This window comes from Vulpes vulpes, chromosome 6 (genome assembly GCF_048418805.1).
Source record: "Vulpes vulpes isolate BD-2025 chromosome 6, VulVul3, whole genome shotgun sequence".
Taxonomy (NCBI): Eukaryota; Metazoa; Chordata; class Mammalia; order Carnivora; family Canidae; genus Vulpes; species Vulpes vulpes.
The window spans coordinates 107,028,320-107,051,681 of NC_132785.1; the positions used below are offsets into that span (position 1 = coordinate 107,028,320).

Consider the following 23,362-nt stretch of genomic DNA (forward strand, 5'->3'; position numbering starts at 1 on the left):
ATGATGTTAACCTCTGTCTTTGGTCATGGACTCTTGAGAATCTCCTGAAAGCTGTGGTAATACCCACTAAATACAGATAAATATTTAAGGAGTTCCGGTGCTCTAAACCCAACCATTCAGCCAAGGGACCCTAGGTAAAGAATTTCTGCCATAAAATACCATTAATATCAGTATGGGAAGGTTCAAGTTGAGGCTATGATTTAAAAAAGAAAAGCTAACCTTGCTCTTGAGATGTATAAAAATGAGAGCTTTTTTGTCTGATGTGGCCAGAGTAACTTAAATATAATTTTACTTGAGATGTGATCATGTTTGTCCCAAGAAGATAAAATATTCCAGGTGCACATGACTTTCTGGAGGGGAGGATAAAACTGATGATCTAGGCGGGGAGATCAAAAGGTCCCTTGTGGATACACAGAAGACATTAAGGTGGATATAAGTTAGGAGTTGTTAGAAAGAATTGGAATAATGGCACACTAAAAGTAGTCAAGAAAAAACTTTAAAAGAAAAACAAAGAGCTAACATTATGAGGAAGCTGAGAAACAGGTGGAACAAAGATTGACAAGAGAAGGAAAAAGGGCATTAGTTGGGTTACCATCTGCTGAGAAAAGGAAAGTTTAAGTTTAAAGAGCCACAGAATCCACTGACTTAGAATTTGCATTAACAGCAAAGAGGACACTTTCAACTGGGAGTTCTGAAAGGAGCAAGGGACCGGTAGGAGACCTGGTGGAGAAGAAAGAAAAATATATTAGAAGCACTTGCTACCAGTCTGGCTATTGTGGTAACCTGTGTTAAGTTAAAGACAAAAGATTGAGTTGCCTGTGAATATATATGTTTGAGAGAAAAAGGTTTTATTCTTTTGACAAATACTGATTGAGCACCTAACTGTGTGCCCGGTATTTTACGAGGCACTGGGAATGCAGCACTGAACAGAATATCCTATCCCTTTGGAGCTGATAACCTGTTTGGGCAAACACAAATGTTCAACATTAATTCCACAAATAATTCATACAGTTGAGAGAAGCACTCCAAAGGATGAGTATGGTTGCTGTGAAAGTTGATAGTAGAGGAATTTCATTTACTCTGGAAGGTCAGGAAGGCTTCCCTGAGGAAATGATAATAGGTGATGACAAGTTGATGAGTAGAAAAACTTTCCAGAAGAGGAAACAACAGGGAAGGGCCTTAAAGTTTGAAGGATCTGGGTAAACTTCAAAGTTCGTCAGTGGGAGTGCTGTGGTATTTGGGCTGTACTTCATTGTGTGGAGCTTCCCCTCATTGCAGGATATTTAGCATTTCTAGCCCCTTTAAATGCTAATAGTGGCTTCAAGGTGTTGCAGTAGTCAGAAAGCCCTCCATCCTAGATATTTCCAAATACCCCCCAGAAGGGAGGTGCTACCCACTATCTGAAAACCACTGTTTTGGAAGAGCTAGAAGTCAGATTGGAACAGAAAGACACAGGGCTCCAAATGGGGTGGCTGAAAGATTCACAAGTAGGAGCGACAAGGGTTGGGACAGAGTAGGGACCGCTGTTTTTATTTATAAATCTTATGCTTACATGATTTTGTAAACTCCAAACCATGGAAGATTCAGGATTTGTAGAGGACTTGGTTAAGGAAAAGAATACGAATTACAAATACAGAATTGCCGTGGCCTCCCTGAAAAATTCCATGTTAAGTGAAAGGCCTGAAGTGTGCAAGCTTTACTTTTCATGGTAAATCCATCTCTGTGAACATATTTTACTTTTATTAAATGTAATAATGAAGGAGAAAAAAATTTATCAACTTTACTTTTGTATTTTAATTATCTTTGATGTGTGGAAGTTTCTCGGGACTCTCATACTCACAATTTTCAGTCTGATTGATAGTCATAAGAAAATGACTAACCCGTAAAAAAATTCACCTCCTTCTCCTTTTTTACCTCACCTTCCAATAATGGTCTCTTTTTTTTATCTTAGTCACTAAAAACACAGGTGCCATCAGTTAGGCTTTGAGCTGCCAACATCAGAAAATCCAACTTAGTTGCTTTAAACAAAGAAGAATTATGTTCTCTCATGTGACCAGAAGTCCTGATGTATAGGCATTTGTAGAGTTGTCAGTTTTATGATCCTTTGATGTCATCAGGGGCCCAGGTTCTTTCCATCTTTCTGCTCTACCATCCTTAAATATAGGCTTGGTCTTCAGCCTACTGCTTCCAATGTCAAAAGATGACAACTGTAGTTCTAGGTATCATATCCAGATAAGACACCATCCAGGGTTAAAAAGAGGCTATTTATTTCTTCCTTGAGTCTCTGTCAAAGCATGAGAAAAATTTACCCCAGATTCAGAGCAGACTTTATTTACCTCACCACACATTGGCTAGTACCAGCCTCAGCCTTAGAGCTTTCGTTAGGAAGAGGAATGAGATTACCACGCTTGGCTTGGATTGACCATAATGAACCTCCAGAGTCATGTGCATGAGAGGTGGAAACTATTCATATCAGGTCTCTGCCCTCAGGAAACAAGGAGGGAAATGTTTATTGGACAAGTAACTTTAAGGCTACTTTAATAGCTTATGATCTGTGATTTGAGAGCCAACTAACCTAGTTATGTGACAATTGGGTAGTTACCACTTCCATGTAGTTTTCTTAAAGGTATTAAGAAATTTTTCTAAATGTTACAGAGGTGTAATTTTCACTTTCTCTTGAAGGCACCGAAAGTGAGACCCAAGACCCTGTGACAGAGAGTGATGATGGTGGCTTCAGTGAAGAGTGGGAAGCCCAGAGGGACAGTCGCCTCGGGCCTCATCATTCTACAACTGAGACACGAGCTGCTGTGCAGGAGCTTTCCAGCAACATCCTTGCCAGTGAGGACCCAGAAGAAAGTATGTGCATTTCTCTGTGTTGAAAAGTCATGGGTTCCTTTAGGTACTGCATTACCAAACTCTTCAAAAATAAAATGGAGAGTGTTATGGTCTAATTTTGAATAACAGAGTGTAGCTTTTAGTGGGAAATACTAAGAGTTGTTGCTTTTCTCATAGTTCATTTTATAAGTGAGCCAAATTACGCCCCTCAGATTTTGGGAAATAGCCCTTCATAGCCTGAACTTTGGCATTTGTTTTATAAGGCAAAATATTTTTTTGAAATTATTATTGCAGTAAGACTTCATGACTGCAATTTCCTCTCTGCGGTGCAGAGACCTGTGGATTTGAATGTTTCAGCCTTGTACATCATTATTTTCTTTGCTGGAAAGCACTGCATTTTATGAATTTTAAAGAAAGAGATTTAGGTTATGGGGAGAAATGCAAGCATTTTTCAGTGTCTAAGACATGTTGGCACTTAGATTTAGGTTAGCACTTAGAGCTTCTTGGGAGCATTATCAGCCAGTAGAGCCCCTTGGTTAGGGCTTAGTCATTTCTTCAGTTAGTCTTAAAGATGTGATTTATTAAGAGATTAACACATTTTCCAACTAAATTATTTTTTTTTCCTCCTCACAAAAGTGAAGCTCTGGTTTAAAACACAGTGAGGGGCATCTGGGTGGCTCAGTGGTTGACTGCCTGTGGCTCAGGGCGTGAGATTGAGTCCCACATCAGGCTCCCTGCATGGAGCCTGCTTCTCCCTCTGCCTGTGTCTCTCTCTCTGTGTCTCTCATGAATAAATAAATAAAATCTTAAAATTATAGTGAAAATAATTGAGTAGTTTTAAAAAAAATCTAAATTTCTTAGCTTCTTTATATTTACTGATCACTAATTATTATGATCTTGACACTATCCTTCAGCTTCAGCAGAACATTTCTTATAGCTCAGCCTTACTCTTTTAACTGGTTCAGAACGTGGGCATATCCTTGACTTTAGTGCTTGGCTGAGTTTTCCATATAGTTACCTCATCTTACAGCCAGGCTTGAGCTTGTCTTTGCTGGTATATTCTCTGCCTGCAAAGTTACCACTGTAATTAGGTTGCCTCTTCTGTTCCTCTCTTTTCTCAAGGGTGCTTATAGCCAAAAGAAAGAAGTAATATGGGGGCACCTGGGTGACTCAGTCAGTTAAACATCTGCCTTGGGCTTAGGTCATGATCCCAGAGTCCTGGGATCAAGCCCCACGTCAGACTCCCTACTCAGCAGGAAGTCTGCGCCTTCCTCTCTCTCTGCCCCTCCACCCCCCCTCATGTTCTCTCTCTTGCTCTCTCTCTCTCAAATAAATAGAATCTTAGAAAAGGAAGGAAGGAAGGAAGGGAGGAAGGGAAAAGGGAGGAAGGGAAAAGGGAAAGGAAACAGAATGAATATAGCTGTTGAGCATAGGGAGGAGAGAAGGAAAGAAAGAAAGAAGTAGCTGTTGAGCATAGCAATATGACTCTTTCGTGACGGCCCTTGTGACTTGAGTGCTCTCTCCTGATCTTCGCTTCATGTGCTCTTCATCTCTTACAGACACGCACACACACCTTTTATTTTAAAGGAAAACTCAGATATTGTCCCTCCTAACCTCAGAATGATTTTTTTTTTCTGGGACCAACATAAACTAATAATTGACATACTTTAATCATCTCAGCATCCAGGAACATAACCATCTTTGATTGCATTATTATTATTTTTTTTAAGTAAGCTCTACACCCAATGTGGGGCTTAAACGTAAGACTCTGAGATTAGGGGTCCCATGTTCTACCAACTGAGCAAACCAGGCACCCCTGATTACATTAATGTTTTAAACCAGACTTATGGTTACTTATAAACAAGTCTTAGTTTACACTAGAATTTGATTTGTAAAAGACACATATTATCTTCCAAAGCAGCCTTTTAAAAATCAGCATCTAATCAGAAAACTGAAGGATTTTAAATTAGAAATGTAAAATATTCACTATGAAGGCCTTCCTTTTAGTAACTTTCAATATATACTTCCCTCAAATATCATGCTTGTAGCAGTCTCATCCTAAGTGTACTAGCAATCAGTAGACTTAAAATTTATCAACATAATGAAATTAGCCTGTTGTTTTCGGGAGAAGTTTGACTCCTAGGGATTCTTTTCTGTAACCTCAAGAGAAATGAGAGATAAATTTTACTATTATCTTCAAATGTAAGATTTTAGTAGTAAGGAGATAAGATGATACATTTCAGGCAGTTTTTTAAAGATTTTATTTGATTGAGTGAGTGAGTGAGACTGAGAGAACATGAGCAGCGGAGGGGCAGAGGGAAAGAGAGAGAATCTTCAAGCAAACTCCCTGTTGACTGGAGCAGATGTGGGGCTGGATCCCAGGACCCTGAGTTCATGACCTGAGCCAAAACCAAGAGTTGGATGCTTAACTGAGCCACTTGGGCGCCCCCTCAGCAGTGTTTTTTTGTCTTTTATTTTTTGTTTTTTAATAGGATTTATTTGAGAGAGAGAGAGCTTGTGAGAGGAAGGGCAGGGTGGAGGGAAAGGGAGAAACAGAATCTCAAGCAGACGCCCCACTGAGTGCAGAGCCTGATGGTGGGGCTTGATCTCATGACCCTGAGGTCATGACCTGAGCCAAAACCAAAAGTCAGATACTTAAAAGCCACCCAGAAGCCCTCTCCCCTCTTTTTCTTTTCTCTCTCTCTCTCTTTTTTTTTTTTTTTTTACAAGATTTTATCTCCAAAAACAACAGCAACAACAACAACAACAAAAAGATTTTATCTCCACCCAACGTGGGGCTCAAAATCATAGTCCCAAGACCAAAAGTCCCATGCTCCACCAACTGAGCCAGGTACCCCTCAGACAGGTTTTAATAGGTTTATATTCATTACAAAGATAATAGGAAATATTTTTATGTTATGTTTAAGCTAGGCATATATTACACTGCTAGAGGTTGCTAGAGAACTCTTACAATTTAAGTAAATATTCACTATCATTTATTGTCTGTACTACATCTTATGTTTGGTAGACCAGCAGGTGCTCCTTATAATATTAAAGGAACACCATGTTACTTGAAATTATTTTTCAGAGTTAATAAAAACAACACAACACAATAGAAGGCCTAGACTATCATTAGCAAATAGCAGTAAAGTACTAGCAGGCAGTCTTAGGGTTAGCACTTTCCAGTAGGTAGAATACTGTTCACTCATTTTGAGTAACTTAAGCAATTTCCATTGCTGTTGTTTTAGTTATTTGGTTATGGCACATTTTGATTGAATAAATCAAAAGGAGCTATTTAAAGGAAAATTCCTGAGCAATGTGATTATTTCTTAGGTCTTTATTATGATTCAGGTTCTTCTGATTATAGGTGAATAAAGCTTGAGACTTCAGTAAATGCAAAAAAAAAAAAAAAAAATTGATGGTTACTTGTCTCCTTGCTCTAATTTTGCTAATAAAATATACTTACTCTTTTTTCTCCATTAATATGAATTCTGTGAAGTATAACTATAGCATTTGCCATAATATTGCTATTAAACATAACCATTTTAAACATTTATGTATTTAAGTCATCTCTGTACCCAGTGTGGGTCTTGAACTCATGACCCCAAGATCAAGAGTTGTGCACTCTTCCTACTGAGCCAGCCAGGCATCCCCCTTAACATAAGCCTTTGAATGGAAGAAAAAAAAAAAAAAAGTCGGGCCATAATTTTAAGCTTGATTTTTATTTTTTGGTAGCGTTATATTCACAGAACTGTTCAATTATCACCACAGTTTATTTTAGAATAGTCTAATTACCCCTCGAAAAGCCCACATTCCTTAGTTGTCCAGTTCTTCAATCTCTCCCATCCCCCCATTTAAAGTACATAATGTAGTGATTTTTATTATATTCACAGAGCTGTGCAACCATCACCACAAATGAGTTTTAGAACACTTTCATCACCTCAGAAAGAAACCCCGAACTCATTAGCCCCCAAGTACCCCCAAATTCAACAATTAGACTTTTTTTTTTTTTAAACAATTATATTATTGCCTATCCTGGACATTTCATATAAATGGAATCCTACAATATATGGTCCTTTGTACGGATTTCTTTCAATTAGGGTAATGTTTTCAAAGTTCATCTATGTTGTAATATATGTTATTATTTCCATTTTTTTATAGTATTATATTTCATGTATATACCACATTTATTATCCATTCATCAGTTAACAGACATCTAGGTTGTTTCCATTTTGGGCTGTTATGCATAATGTCGCTCTCAGTATTCATGTACAAGTTTTTGTGTGGACATGTTTCTATTTCTCTTTGGTGTATACCCAGGAATGGAATTGCTAGATCATATGATTACTCTGTTTAACTTTTGAGGTACTGCCAGATTGTTTTCCAAAGCAGCAGTACTGTTTTACATTCCTGCCATCAGTGTGTGAATTCTTCTATTTTTCCACATCCTCAGCAATGCTTATTGTCTGTCTTTTTTATTATAATCATTCTAGTGGGTAGAAAGTGGTATCTTATTATGGTTTTCATTTGTATTTCCCTAATGGTTGATGATGATGTGTATTTTTTGTGTGTGTTTATTGGCCATGTTTATATTTTCTTTGGAGAACTTTATTGAGATCCTTTGAACATTTTTAATTTGTCTCTTTATTATTAAGTTGAAATAGTTTTTTATATATTCTAGATACAAGTTTAGTTTTTAGTTTGCCAGATAAAGGCAAATTTTTTCTCCTGCATTATTTTAAAATTTTCATTTCTATAACATTTTTTTCTGAAGAATTTAGTTTTTTAGTTTCTTATAGTACTTAACATTTGAGATCAATCTTTCTAAGGTTGTTTATTTAGCCTTTATACATGCCAAAATTTTTGTGTGTGTGTGTGGTTTTTTTTTTTTTAATTTTTATTTGTTTATGATAGTCACACACACAGAGAGAGAGAGAGAGAGAGGCAGAGACATAGGCAGAGGGAGAAGCAGGCTCCATGCACCAGGAGCCCGACATGGGTTTTGATCCCGGGTCTCCAGGATCGCGCCCTGGGCCAAAGGCAGGCGCCAAACTGCTGCGCCACCCACGGATCCCTTGTGTGTTGTTTTTAAACTCTTGATAACAACTCTTGAAATGGCTTGTAATCCCCATCTTAGAGCTGGAGGATTTGAGGATTAAAGAAATTAATCAACTTGCTCTGGATCACACAAGTACTTAAATAGTAGAACTGGCCTATTCTGTACACATAAAACTGGTGAGTGTATTTATCAGTCTGGGAATGTTAGCAAGTTAAAGGGTGGCTGACCCTGTAATTCATAGCTTTGGACTTCAGGGGTCATATGTTTATCTTTTCCACTAAGGAAGACTTCACTTGACTCCCACAACTCAAGAACAACACTGGTTTCTCAGTAATATATTAACCAGAACTCTGCTTCTTTCTCACCCACGTGTGAAATAGACCATACGTCTCAGGGTCCTCCACCTCTGTCTCCTGGAAGTAGTTTCTCTAACCCAGACAACAAAACTTTGAGACCAGGATCAAACTTCAATTGGAAATAGTTACTTAACAGAAAGGTAAAAGCCAGTTGTAAAGTTTTATGGATTAGTAATGGACTCCAAAGTTAAGGCATATCTTCTGAATCCATTGTTTAGCCTTTACTTAATTATATATTGTTTTGAAAAGAATTTGAAGGGAAAAAAATGTTTGATAACAGAAAACCTAGGGCCTTTGCCTTTCTTGCAAGTTTTAGGATCAGCTTGTCAATGTCTACAAGCTGATGGAAATGTAAAGAATTTTCAACATCCAAAACAATTTTGAAAGAAGAAAAAGTTGGTGGACTTACACTATTTGACATCAAAACTTACTGTAAAGGCATAGTAATCAATTCAGGCACAAGGACAGGCATATAAATCAATGAAACAGGGCAGCCTGGGTTGCTCAGGGGTTTAGCGCCGCCTTCAGCCCAGAGCCTGATCCTGGAGTCCTGGGATCGAGTCCCACATCAGGCTACCTGCATGGAGCCTGCTTCTCCTTCTGCCTGTGTTTCTGCCTCTCTCTCTCTCTCTCTCTGGCTCTCATGAATAAATAAATAAAATCTTTAAAAAAAAATAATAATCAATGAAACAGAATTGTGAATCTAAAAGTAAACCCTTACATTTATAGTATTTTTTACAAAGGTGCTAAAGTAATTCAACAGGAAAAGGATATAATCTTTTCAACAATTGATGCTGGGACAATTAGATATCCAGATGCAAAAGAATGAATGGAAACCCATGCCTCACCCTACCCATCCATCACACACACAATCAAAAGTGAACTCAAGGGGCAGCCCGGGTGGCTCAGCGGTTTAGCACCTTCTTCAGCCCAGGGCCTGATCCTGGAGACCTAGGATCGAGTCCCACATTGAGCTCCCTGCGTGGAGCCTGCTTCTCCCTCTGCCTATGTCTCTGCCTCTCTCTCTGTCTCTCATGAATGAATAAATAATTTTTTTTAAGAAGCATAAAATTAAAAAAAAATACAACAAAAAAATGAACTCAAAATGAATATAAACTGAAATGTAAATTATAAAACTAAAACTTCTAGAAGAAAACATAAGAGAAACTTTATGACCTTGCATTGGGCAGAGTTCTTCAATAGAACACTGATGCAGAGAAGAAAAAATTGATTGGACTTCACCAAAATTAAAAACTTTTGCACTTCAAAAGATACCATTAAGAGAAGATATATTTGTACGCCCAGTTCCATAGCATTATCCACAGTTGCCATGAGGTGGAAGCAACCCAACTGTCCACTGATGAATGAGTGTATAAATAAAACGAGTATACATGCAATGGAATATTATTCAGCCTTAAAAAGGAAGAAAAAGTTTTTTAAGGTTTTTTTTTTGTTTTTGTTTTTGTTTTTTGAGAGAGAGAGCAGTGGGGAGGGATAGAGAAAGAGGGAGAAGCAGATTCCCCGCTGAGCAGGGAGCTCACCTCTGGACTTTATCCCAGGAACCATGAGTCAAAGGCAGATGCTTAACCACCTGAGACATCTGGGTGCCCCAAGGAAAGAAATTGTAACAGATGCTATAACATGGATGAACTTGAGGACATTCTGTTAAATGAAATAAGCCAGTCACAAAAAAAAAACCCCAAAAAACAAATACTGTATGATTCCACTTATGTGAGGTACTTAGAGTAGTCAAACTCAGAGACAGAAAATAGAATGATGGTTGCCAGAGACTAGAGGGAGAAAAGGAGGAGTTTGTGTTTAATGGGTACAGAGCTTTTGCAAGTTTTACAAGATGTAAAGAGTTCTGTGAATGGAGGATGATGATGGTAGCACAATAATGTGAGTTTACTCAATGCCATTGAATTGTGTATTTTGGTCTCCTTCGCGTGACCCTTACAGCCGCTGGTCTCGGGGCACAATGGCAACTCTTAAGGAAAAACTGATTGCACCAGTTGCAGAAGAGGCTGTAATCCCAAACAATAAGATCACTGTAGTGGGTGTTGGACAAGTTGGTATGGCATGTGCCATCAGCATTCTGGGAAAGTCTCTGGCTGATGAACTTGCCCTTATGGATGTTTTAGAAGATAAACTCAAAGGAGAAATGATGGATCTACAGCATGGGAGCTTATTTCTACAGACACCTAAAATTGTGGCAGATAAAGATTACTCTGTGACTGCCAATTCTAAGATTGTGGTGGTGACTGCAGGAGTCCACCAGCAGGAGGGAGAGAGCTGCCTTAATCTGGTGCAAAGGAATGTTAATGTCTTCAAAGTCATTATTCCTCAGATAGTCAAGTACAGTCCTGATTGTATCATAATTGTGGTTTCCAACCCAGTGGATATTCTTACATATGTCACCTGGAAACTAAGTGGACTACCTAAGCACCGTGTGATTGGAAGTGGGTGTAATCTGGATTCTGCTAGATTTCACTGTCTTATGGCTGAAAAAACTTGGCATTCATCCCAGCAGCTGCCATGGATGGATTTTGGGAGAACATGGCGACTCAAGTGTGGCTCTGTGGAGTGGAGTGAATGTGGCAGGTGTTTCTCTTCAGGAACTGAATCCAGAAATGGGAACAGACAACGACAGTGAAAATTGGAAGGAAGTGCATAAAATGGTGGTTGAAAGTGCTTATGAAGTCGTCAAGCTAAAAGGATATACCAACTGGGCTATTGGATTAAGTGTGGTTGATCTTATTGAATCCATGTTGAAAAATCTCTCCAGGATTCATTCAGTGTCAACAATGGTGAAGGGCATGTATGGTATTGAGAACGAAGTCTTCCTGAGTCTTCCGTGTATCCTGAACGCTCGGGGCTTAACCAGTGTGATCAATCAGAAGCTGAAGGATGATGAGGTTGCCCAGCTCAATAAAAGTGCAGATAACCTTGTGGGACATCCAGAAAGACCTAAAAGATCTGTGACTTCTGGCTTCTAGGCTGTAGAAATTTAAAACCATGATGTGATTAACTGTGAGCCTTTAGTTTTTCATCCATATACATGGATCACAGTTTGCTTTTATCTTCCTAAATATGTGAATCTGGGCTCACAGAATCAAAGCCCATGCTTGGTTCAATGCTTGCAATATGAGCCTTGAACAAATAAAATTAACTATTGTAGCGTGCCTCTAAAAAAAAAAATGTGTATTTTACCACAATTTAAAAAACTTTTTTTAAAGATTTTATTTGTTCATGAGAAACAGAGAGAGAGAGAGAGGCAGAGACACAGGCAGAGGGAGAAGCAGGCTCCATGCCGGGAGCCCGATGTGGGACTCGATCCTGCGTCTCCAGGATCACACCCTGGGCTGAAGGTGGTGCTAAACCGCTGAGCCACCCAGGCTGCCCTAAAAATTTTTTTAGAAAAGATTCTATTAAGGAAGAGAAGACACAGACTGAGACAATACTTACAAGTCATATTTCAAGTCCTGTTGAAGAACTTGTGTTGAGGATATGTAAAGAATGCTCACAACTCAGTAATAGAAGATAATTCAAATATGCCCAGCCCTGGAGAGAGGGCCCCAGTCCAACTTCAACAGGGGCCATTCGATGGGAACTTTGACCAGATTTCTGTAATAAACATTTCTGGTTCACATTTAAATAAAATTTTTAAAAAAAGATAACCCAAATAAAAAATAGGGAAATGCTTTGGCTAAACAGGTCACCACAGGAGAAATATAAGAGCTAATAAGCGTGTGAAGAGCTATTCAACATCATTCATCAGAATGTCTATAACCAAAAAAACTGTAGCAGTACCAGGTGTTGGTGAGGGATGTGAAGAAACCAGAATGCTCATGAGCCACCAGCAATACATGTAGTCTGGTAGAGCCAGTATGGAAAACAATTTTGCAGTTTCTTAGGTAAACTTATCACATAATGTAGCAATTCCATTTGGAATTGGGTAGGAATCTACCCAATAGAAATGAAAACACACAAAGATGTGTACCCTTGGTCACAGCATGATGTTCATAGCCCCATTATTCATACTAGCCCCAAAATGAAAACAAGCCACATGTCCATCAACTGATAAAATATAGTATATCCATACAATGGAAAACTATTTCATCAGTAAAAAGAAACAGTATAGATACATGTAATATCATGGATAAACCTCAAAAATATGTTGCATGAAAGAAGTGAGTCACAGAGACTACATACTATATAAGTCCATTTCTGTGAAATGTCTAGAAAAGTCATATAGAACTAGAAAACAAATCAGTGGCTGCGTAAGCCCTAGGGTGATGAAAGTGGTGGTGGATTGTGGTGATGGTTGGACAGCTCTATAAATTTTTTACAATAATTCAACTGTACAGTGGGTGAATTTTATGAAGTAAATTACACCTATCTCATAGAGGTTCTTGTGAGGATTTATGAGAGCAAGTGCCATGTGTAAAGGAGGCGGTCAGTAGAGGACCGTTGTTATTTATTATTCTTTTTGTATATAACAACAGCATCTACTATCAAAGACCCCAGAGTTAGCCACGTAGAATCTGAAACTCATACTGGAGGGAACCAAAAAAGAAAACTTAGCTGAAGTGAATTTTATATGTCATTTACTGCTTTCTCATTCAGTATTAGGATGTAATACAGCAGTGGCTTTTTTCTTTTTTTTTCTTTTTTCTTTTTTTATTTGCGGCAATGACGTTTTTAAATTGATCGGAAAGAGTGACAAATTTCATAATTATTCTTTTTTAGGGGGAGTAAAACTTGGATTAGGAGATTTCATTTTCTACAGTGTTCTGGTTGGTAAAGCTTCTGCAACAGCCAGTGGAGACTGGAACACAACCATAGCCTGTTTTGTAGCCATATTAATTGTAAGTATACACTAATAAAAACGTGTCAGGACTCCTCATCTCAGAACTCTGATTATGCTGCTCCTTGAAGGTGGTCCATTTTAACCCCAGCTGGGCTGAGTGTGCCAGTCACCTGGAGAACTTTAAAAATAATTAATAATAATAATTGAACCTTACTTGAATAGGTCACCACCTGGCCCCCCCATTAAAATCAAAATCACCTGGGGGCTTTAAGAACTATGCATCCCTGTCCTGAGATTTTTTTTTTTTTTAAGTTTGATTTATTTAAGAAATCTCTATACACATTGTGGGGCTTGAACTCACAACCCTGAGATCAAGAGTTGCATGCTCCTCGGACAGAGCCAGCCAGGGGCCCCTGCCCTGAGATATATACAGTTTTAATTTTGTGTTCTTGTTGTTTTTAAAGTTCCCTAGAAAGATCTGATAGGCACCTCAGGTTAGGAACCGCTGCTTCAAGCCTAGCAGTGTAGCTATGTAGGAAATAGGCTGTGTTACCAGTCTTCAAGGGGTACTTGGATCCTTACTTAGTCCATAAGTCTCGTGGTGATTTTGCCTTTAATGCCACAACCTGCAGCAAACAGTGCTTGTTGGGCAGCAGGTATGAGACAAGAAAAGCTAACACAATGCATGATGCCATGTAGATCTTGCTTTAGTGTCACAGCATAAACCCTGAAGCTTTCAAAACTATAAGTAGACTGTAAGATATTTCTTATTGGTATTTTTGCTAAGGGTATATGTGAGTGAAATTAGATGAGAGCCTTTACTTAAACATTTATGATGACATCTGTGGTTTATCATGATAATAAAACCATCTAGAAATTTCATGTAATTTATCTTTCTTTTAAGGTTAGTTGTCTGGATGTGTTGTATCTTTTAAGAAGAAAATAACTTACTCTGGATAAACCTGAACTGATGTTCAGTTTTCAGACCTTGTCTCAGTAGCTAGGGTTAAAAAAATGGACTATATTATATGACTGCTGGGTTTACAGGTATTCCTCTACTTTCTGAAAGTTCACATTACACCACTTAACTGTTTTTTGTTTATTTTGTTTTGTTTACTAACCAAAAGTAATCCAAGGAGGATTTTTTTTTTTTAAAGATTTTATTTATTAATTCATGAGAGACGGAGAGAGAGTCAGAGACACAGGCAGAGGAAGAAGCAGGCTCTCTGCAGGAGCCTGATGTGGGACTTGATCCCCAACCCCGGGATCAGGCCGAGTCAAAGGCAGATGCTTAACCACTAAGCTTAACCACTAAATCGTCCCAAGGAGGATTTTTACTTTTACAAAAAAAAAAGCATTCCCATACTAATGAAGGTCTTCTGTAAAAGTGAAGTGGCGTAATTCAAACTTTGAGAAAATGGGGATATGCTTCACTTTATGTCATTTTGACTTACAAAAGGCTTTGTAGGAATGCTCTACTTTCAGATAGAGAAACCTGTATATACTTCATAAACTTATACTGGTTTATTCAGTGAGCATCTCTTTGCCCCCATATAACATAGAGGGTGCTCTTCACCTCTGGGATTTTAGCCAGCCAAACTAAACTCACAGTAGCCAATCAATATTTTAGATAGATTTTTTTTTTTTTTAGATAGAAATTTCAGTATTATTTAAGTTAAAATAGTTTTACTTATTTTTGGATTATATTATCTAGAATTAGGGGGTGAAGTATCAACAACTTGTAAATAATGAACTCTAATGCTGCAAAGGAAAAGAAATGTTTCCAAATTAAAAAAAAAAAAAAAGTCCCAAAATTTAACCTTAAAGGATAGTATTCAGTGAACTAAATTAAGACCAGGACTTGTGATTGGGTTGTTTTTGCATGAAATACTTCCGTAATTTTGTCTGAGTTTATGTCTTTTCCCCTCTACTCCACAGGGTTTGTGCCTTACATTATTACTCCTTGCCATTTTCAAGAAAGCATTGCCAGCTCTTCCGATCTCCATCACTTTTGGGCTTGTTTTCTACTTTGCCACAGATTATCTTGTACAGCCCTTTATGGACCAATTAGCATTCCATCAATTTTATATTTAGCATATTTGCAATTAGAATCCCATGGATTTTTCTCCTTTGACTATAATAAAATCTGGGGAGGACAAAGATGATTTTCCTGTGTCCACATCTAACAAAGGCAAGATTCCCAGCTGGACTTTTTGCAGCTTCCTTCCAAGTCTTCCTGACCACCTGTACCATTGGGCACTAGAAGGGAGGTATCTACAGAAACTGGTTTGAACATACGTCATTGTGATGGACTGAGTCCCTCGGTGCAAAAACTACCAGATTTGAGGGACAAGGCTAAGGAAGAGGGACAGACTACGAAGTTGCTGTGCTCCCGCCAGCCGTGTAACCCTTGGTCACAGGTGGATTTTACCAACATTGCAGACTCTCAGGACTACCATTACCAAGAAATTAAATGGCGTGGTTTAAACCAAACAAGACTCTTCATCTTAAACTACATGTTGAAGATCAACCTAATTAACATGTATTGAATTCTGAAATTTTTCAGGAGGTACTGTAAGGAAAGCGGGCACCAGCAGCAAAATGAAAAGGTTTTTGAAAAGGGGCTCCAACTTTCACTTTCAGATCTTTTTTGCTGCAGACTTATCATTTTTAAATAAGACTTTTTTTTTCCACTTTGAGTCAAGTCAGATGTGTAGGTTGATTTTGAAAATTTCATTTTCAAGAACTGAAATTCAGTACTATCAACGGTTGCCATGTCTTCCCACGGCCAGTATGAACCGATCTTGAGGCTTGCTTTATCCTAAAAGTCTTAGCCTCAGGTTCTAAATTCAGTAATTTCTGGAAAGAGTGGAATGACACCCAAACGGTTTCCTATCAGCCTTAGGTGCATTCTGGATTTTCCACCAAATTCTTTATTTTTACACATACTTGTAGGGTCACTTGCCCCTGGATGCTTCCATCGTTCCCATCTCTCCCTGACTCCCCCATAAGCATTCTCTTACACAGTAAATGAGACAGCTCTGTTGTGGTAGCAGATGATACAGTTATTCTAGGATTTTACTCTTTGTGTGGTACAAAGAACGTGTTATAAATCAGTGCTGTCAGCCTCGCTGTCATAATTTCTTCAGTAGCAAATACAATGTGTGCCCAAAGACAGTGGAATTAAAGAAGAGTAAAATGGCTGGTGAAGCACTTTCTGTCCTGGTTTTTTTCTTTTCTTTTCTTTCTTTCTTTTTTTTTTTTTTACTACAACCCATTGTCTCTCACCATGGGTCAGAATTTGAACCAATAGCCAAAATGCTGGTGGTTTATAAAGTAATTTGTATCAGTACAAAGTTGGAGTTAAGAGAAAGCCATGATTTTACTCGGTGAGCCTTGCATGGGAGGACCTAGGGTCAGGAGGAGAGCCAGCTGCCAAGAAGAGAAAGAAGGGGCCTCTAACAGCCAGTAGGACAATATGAGCTCATGTCCCGTGGGCAGATGTTGAGGAGGAGGGCCAGTTTATTCCTCAGGAACCTCACAGTGGGTGTTCTGTGCTTTCTCTTCTGCCTTACGTTTCATTTCTGTAGACCTTTGAACCGACAGTTGGGTTGAGGCCAAGCACAGCTCAACTAAGGGCATAAACAGAGCCATTAGCCCATGGGCTCATGACTCCTCTAAGCAAAGCTTTGCTGGGCATAACCCTTCTACCACTGACAGCTTCTGCCACTGATACTCCTACCACTACACCTTAGCCATGGTGATCAGACTGTATGCATTTGTGAGAAACTTAGTCTTCCTTTGTGGCTGAAGAAAGGCCAACTTTTCTTCTTGTTCCTGCTTTCTCTCCAACCTGTCGTGTGATCTGGTTTGCACTTCTTGGAGTGTAGAATATCTGTTTTCTGTCACAGAATATTTCTTAAACTAACTTGAGCAGCAGTGTGCTGTTCATAACCAGAGCATAAGCAAAACTGGCTCATATTAGGCAGTTGAGAACTGCAGGAAAAAAAAAAAAAACAAGTGCTATGCACAGAAAGAATGGTGCATAAAACAATAGGTTCTCTCATCTCTTTGTTTAGCCCCTTTCCAAGAGTCTTTTTCCTCAGATATGTAGCAATATGGGTATTATCTTCTAGAAAGACACATGAATCAGCAACTACAACAAAGCCATATGTACATGTTTGTGATATGAGGCAGTTTTGAGGGAGTCCTGATCTATAGTAGTTTTTGTGCAAAGTCCCCAAAGTACCGTATCTTTCACAAAAGGTTCATCCCGGAAGAGGATCTGTGTGTGGTGAGAGTGTGACTATGTCCATCCTTTGTATCACTGTCCACCTAGAAAGACTGCAATAAAACTCACTTTCTACAAGATGCAACCACATCTCAGCATAGAGAGAACTCTTCTTACTTCTTGAAGTCACCAACCTCAGATGCAGAACTTTGCCTTTGCCTTTCTTCTTAGGTTCAATAAAAGTTTTTCTGAAATACCAATAATGCTAGTCTTCCACCATGAAAAATAGTCATCAGGGAAAACCATAGCAAGTCCCCTGAGGATGTGCCCTCACACAGAGCAGGGGTGGCTATGGGGCCAGGCCAAACAAAGCAGGCTGAGCCCAGGCAACCTGTTTAATGAAGAGGATGAAGAAAGTGGCCACTAATGTCTGGGTCTGACTGGCTTCCAGAATACAGAGTGTTTATATACAGAAGGCTGCTACAAACCAGCCTGTGGGCATACCAACCATATTTGGAAGATCTGTGGACCTTTTTTCCAAAGAGGAAGAGCTTGCTTTTCCTGTTTTTGATTCTCACTTAGGTTAGTGTGTGGTCCTAGGATCACAGATCTCACTGTAAATGATTAAATTTCTTGTGAAAAAAGCTTTCTAAGCAACTTGGAAGAAAATCATAAATGGATGATTTATTGATTTTACTACAGAAGCATCTAGAGAGACAGTCTTCACTTTTAAAGTCCCGGATCCCCAGTTTTTAAAGTCTCTTGATTTTTAAAAACTCTCCTTGCCTAACTGATGTTGATACCATAAATTTAGTTGCTTCCCCTTTACTTGGCCTCAAAAAACTTTATATAAGTAGTCTTGATCATAATTTGTAGAATATGGGACAAAAGCTCCCACATAAGATCTCCCAGGGTCAGCATCTCAAGGAAGTCTCTAGTCCTGAACCTCAAGGCCTGGCCTTGCATATTCACCCATTCATGATTTAGCCCTGGAAGAAAAAGAGCTCAGAAACCACTATGAAAAGATTTATTCAGTTCCTGGCATGGTGCTGGAGTCTAAAGATGCAAAGAGGAGTAAGGCATATCCTCAGAATGCAGCCATAGTTTCCTGTTTACTGATAGATACATCTTTAACTTCTCTAAAATATCAGGTACTTGTCAGTAACCCCTTTTCGTGGTTACCCTTTGATGTCATAAAGGTGACTTGATTCTTCCGGAAACCACTCCTTTCTGTAAAGTACTTTTTCTCTCTGATTTTGGATAGTCTGTAACAGTCTGACCTGCTGTTCTAGAACCTCACCTCTGGGGTATCCACAAAGCTGACTCTGATCAGGGTGGGGATGGGGGTACTTGAAAACTGGACATTTGGTCTTGCCCTTGGGATGAAACAACATGATAATCATGAGTTTGAGCCCAGAAGCGATCCTTGTGATCTTCTCTAAATCCCCCAAACAGGAGATTAAAAACCATGGTTTCAGCTCTTCATGGCCCTCGGTGAAATGGCTGAGCAGAGTGTTCCTAACAAGGCTTCATCACACCTCCCGAATCCTCCGGATGGCATCCTCTGAATAGCCCTCTCTGGTAGGAAAAACCTCAGATGCACATATTAAAAATCAGGAGAGTGCTGAAATGAACCATTTCTCTGTTTTCCGGGGCCTCGCTGCAACATTGCCCTGAGGAAGTAGCTGGGTCCACTCTGGGTCCTGGAACGTGGTGTTGGCACTTCAGCCCAGGCTGTGTAGCAGGAAAGCCTTCCCAGGAAGCAGTTTTCCTTTGAAAATAATTCTAAAAGGACAGCTTCAAAATCAACTGTAGAGAGTAGTGAGCACAGGATTGTCTATTTATGGTGTGATTCGAGGTACTGGCTAGAGGTTTCAGTAGGATAATTTACATGTCCGTCGTCTGGCTTTTGCTTCTACAGACACTGCTTTGTACATGATTCAGACAGACTGTGAATCCATCTTTTTTAAATACCTTTCAAATTCTTGGTAAGATAAAATTTTGATAGATGATTGCAGATTTTCTTGTATTTGTCAAATTAATAAAGACCGCATGAATCCAGCTGTGCTAATTTTCTTACATGGAAGTATTATAATGTGTAACTGTGAGAACTCTTGAACTGTTATCAGGAACCGTTAAACACAAATGCATTATTTCTGTTATTCACTCATACTGGAAGGGGGTAAATTGCAAGTCTTGAAACAACTATTCTTTTTTTTTTTTTTTCGAAACAACTATTCTTAATACTTAGTTTCTGAAACCATTTTTTTCTAGAAAACATCTAAAATTGATGCTGAAGCTGTCAAAACAAGAATTTACATGTATGCTGTACAATGCAGATATCTTATGTACTGGAGGATTATCTTTCAAAGTTATGATGTGGGTACCTGGCTGGCTCAGTTAATAGAGCATGCAACCCCCTTATTTTTGGTGGGGGAGGAAAAAAATCCGAAACTTATTCTCCAACAAGACAGCATCAGCAGGTAAAACTACAGGGGTTTCTCCACATACATTCACAGGAGCATGATTTGCTTAACAGGGAGAAAGGCTCTGGTGTGTTCTCTGTAATAGTATCCACATCACAGTGTAAACAGGTACTCGCATTGTGTTCTCAACTTACAATTCCAGAAGGAAAGGCACAACGTGGCAAAAAAAAAAGTTCTTTTTGGATCCTAAAGTCAGGTGCAGTAACAGACCAACTTTTGAGAACAGTCTTGATCTACTTTTCCACAAAGGAGGAGATCCTCCACTCAGAAAGTAAGGTCTTTCTGTTTCCTTGTTCAACCATCAGAGCGTGTTTCATCATTACATATACAAAAAGCGGGGCGGGGGGGGGAGTAGTTTAAAAAAAATCACAAAAATATCTTCAACAACGTCTGGCTGTAGAGCATGCAACCCTTGATAGGATTGTGAGTTCAAGCCCCATGTTGGGTGTAGAGCTTACTTAAAAAAGCAACAAAAACAAAAACAAATGATGTAGGTCACATCAGTGAAAAAAAGCAACATTTGTTTTATTGATAGCCCTGTCACTTGCCTAAAACTCTCCAAAACCTTTTGTTCCTAAACATTGAATAGCACATAAAATATTGGGAATTATTGATCAGAAATAAGATGGTGGCAGGGCACCTGGGTGGCTGAGTCAGTTAAGCATCTGCCTTCAGATCAGGTGCTGGTCTCAGGGTCCTGGGATTAAGCCCTGCTCAAGTTCCCTGTTCAGTGGGGAATCTGCCTTTCCCTCTTCCTCTGCTCCCCCCGCCCCCACTTGTGTTCTCTCTCTTTCTCAAATAAATAAAATCTTAAAAAAAAAAAAAAAAAAAAAAAGATTGTGGCAGGAAAACCAAAGTTGGCTATTGTCTTCAAAAGTAGCATGTAAGAGATACATTACTGGGTACATTGGCTAAGAACACCAAGAAGAGGAAAGGTGTTCATCCCCTCCTTGGGATTCACAGGCATCATTTGCTTTTACGAATCTTATAGGCAGTGTCACTAGAGTCTGTCACAGAAATATGATTTGTCCTCATCAGCTGGGAGGGGTTTCTGATTTTTAGGGGCGTTGACAATGATAGGTTTTTGCCTTTTTTTTTTTTTTTTTTTTTTTTTTTTAGATTTTGTTTTATTTATTCATGAGAGACAGGCAGAGACACAGGCAGAGGGAGAAGCAGGCTCCATGTAGGGAGTCCAATGTGGCTCTCAATCCCGGGACTCCAGGATCACACCCTGGGCCAAAGGCAGATGCTCAACTGCTGAGCCACCCAGGCATCCTGATAATGGTGTTCTTAATGAGAATGAAGACTGTCCTCAAGCAGGGTTGAGAAGCAAGAATAATGAGGTTGGATTCTGGTATCACTAGGTAAGTACCAGAGTCTTCTGTAGCCCAACCATCTCCTCTGGGGAGGGATTCCTTTGTGTGCTCTGTATGTGTATGTGGTGGGGGGGATCCTTGCCTACCAATAGCTTAGGATCTGGTTAAAAGTAAAATGACAACATACATGAGTACCAGCAAGTATGATGACTTGACTCATTACATCATTTGAATGGGAGTGCAGAGCCACAAGACAGGTTTTAAGATCAGAATATTTCTAGGAACAAAGTTGGAAAAAAGTTTGAGAAAAAGGAAGAATCTGAATTGGCATGAAGTCAAAGGATATACACCAAAAACGAAGGAGACACCCCAAGGACAGTTGGTTTTTGAATTAAAATGATTTACCTAGAGGAAAATCCAATTAGCTAACTAAATCTGTTGCCATATTCACTGAGAATATACTTTCTTCATTAAGTGACTTGTAGAACCCATGGAGGATGTGATCTGACCTACTACAGGGGCCTTTTAGCACAGGGACCTCATAATCTTGGCCAACATTGATTCTCCTACAGGGGCTGACTCTTCTGTGCCTCGAATGCCACACCCTCTAAAGGGGAGAGATGGAGGAACCTCAAACCAAGTTTGTTGGAGTCCTAATTCTTTTTTTTTTTTTTTTTTTTTTTTTAGGATTTATTTTTAAGTAGTCTCTACACCCAACATGGGGCTCAAACTCACAACCCCTGAGATCAAAAGTTGCACACTCTATTGACTGAGCCAGCCAGGTATCTCAGTGGAGTCCTAATTCTTAGGACAAGGGGTAACATACCTCCCCCTTTTTTTTAAGATTTCATTTATTTGAGACACAGCAGGAAAGAGAGAGCACGTACAGGAAGGAGAGGGAGAAGCAGACTCCCCACTGAGCAGGGAGCCCAATGTGGGACCAGAACCCCGAGATCATGACCTGAGCCCAAGGCAGATGCTTAACGGACTGTGTCAGCCCCAGGGGTGACATACTCTTCCTGCCATTGTTATCCTCTTTTTCCCCAGAACTACAATAGTTTTAATTATGTAGTAACCCAAGGTCAATTCCTCATGCAAAAGAAGAAAGGAGATTTTGTTACCCCTCTACCCATAGCATACCTCGAGGTGAACTGCGGTAAGATTCGGATTGCGATTAGTTTTCTTGGGTAGCCGACCTAGCCAAGAGCCACTAAACTCGGCGATGTGTACAAGGAAGATCTGAAAGTTGAAATAACACTAGATCACTATATTTATACTACGTTTAAATACCTGAATTTAAGTGAGTTCTTTAGAGCTAGCGCATCCCCTCAGAAAAGGACTATCACGGTGATGGTCACAGAGTAGTCTCTCAAATATGGAGAGAGACTGAGGAGAGATTTGGGGGACTTTATCCTGCATCTGGATTTTCAAAGATTTTGTCCACCAAGTGCTGTAAGTCATTAGGCAGTAATTTGGTTTTCTGTTTTCTAATTGGATTTACCTACATATGCCATAAAATAGCATTAGGCTTGTTTAGTGAGGTGACTGGGTTTTACTTGCATGACCAGAGAGCTGCAAATGTATGATTTCTTAAGATTTTCTCAGGGGCACTGGGGTGGCTCAGTGGTTGAGCGTCTGCCGTTGGCTCAGGTCCTGGTCCTGGGATCGAGTCCCACCTCAGGCACTCCGGTTCCCTGCAGGGAGCCTGCTTTTCCCTCTATGTCTCTGCCTCTCTGTGTCTCTCATGAATATAGAATCTTTTAAAAAGAATTTTTTTCTCTCGAACAAAATGACCTCTCTGCCATCCTTCTGCCCTAGTGGGTTTCCCACTGTTCCTCCACCCCTTTCCCTCCTAACTCAGGGGTCTTCTCTGGAGTAACCCAGCCAGAAGGTCATCAGTTAAAAAACATCATCAGGCTTGAGGCCTGTTAAGTGCCCGTGGAAGGGGACAGGCTCTTCTATGCTGGGTGATCTCAGCCTGCACTCACCTCTTGCTGTCTGTACTTTCCAGGGCTGCTGGGGAGAGAAGGGCCAGACTTCCTATTTTCTCACAGTGGCGACCCTAATGCCCGGTCGCTCTACTGGCCATTCAGAAGGGGGAGTTCCATGAATGTTTGGTAACGGAACCCCACCGAGCAGCCAGGCCTCAGGTGAACATGCTATTGATGGCATAGCCCCTTTAGCTCTGGCAACCCAGGATTCTGTCCTCTAAGCCAAGGCACTCCTTTGTGGTCAGGTGGGCCCCTGGCAGTGACCCCGGAGCAGGCCC

The 23,362-nt window shown here is 39.7% G+C and overlaps 1 protein-coding gene and 1 pseudogene across 6 annotated transcripts in view; both read left to right on the forward strand.

Moving 5' to 3' along the window:
- PSEN1 (presenilin 1) overlaps positions 1–19,352 on the forward strand; it is an 80,055-nt gene extending 60,703 nt beyond the window's left edge. For all 6 annotated transcript variants that reach the window (XM_026008542.2, XM_026008538.2, XM_026008539.2 and 3 more), the window contains exons 10-12: positions 2,683–2,856; positions 13,000–13,118; positions 14,999–19,352. In XM_026008542.2, the coding sequence (XP_025864327.1) occupies positions 2,683–2,856; positions 13,000–13,118; positions 14,999–15,154 (449 nt within the window). In that variant the 3' untranslated portion in view covers positions 15,155–19,352. The remainder of the gene's footprint in view (positions 1–2,682; positions 2,857–12,999; positions 13,119–14,998) is intronic.
- LOC112927246 (L-lactate dehydrogenase B chain-like) lies at positions 10,170–11,365 on the forward strand (annotated as a pseudogene).
- Positions 19,353–23,362: the final 4,010 nt, after the last annotated feature.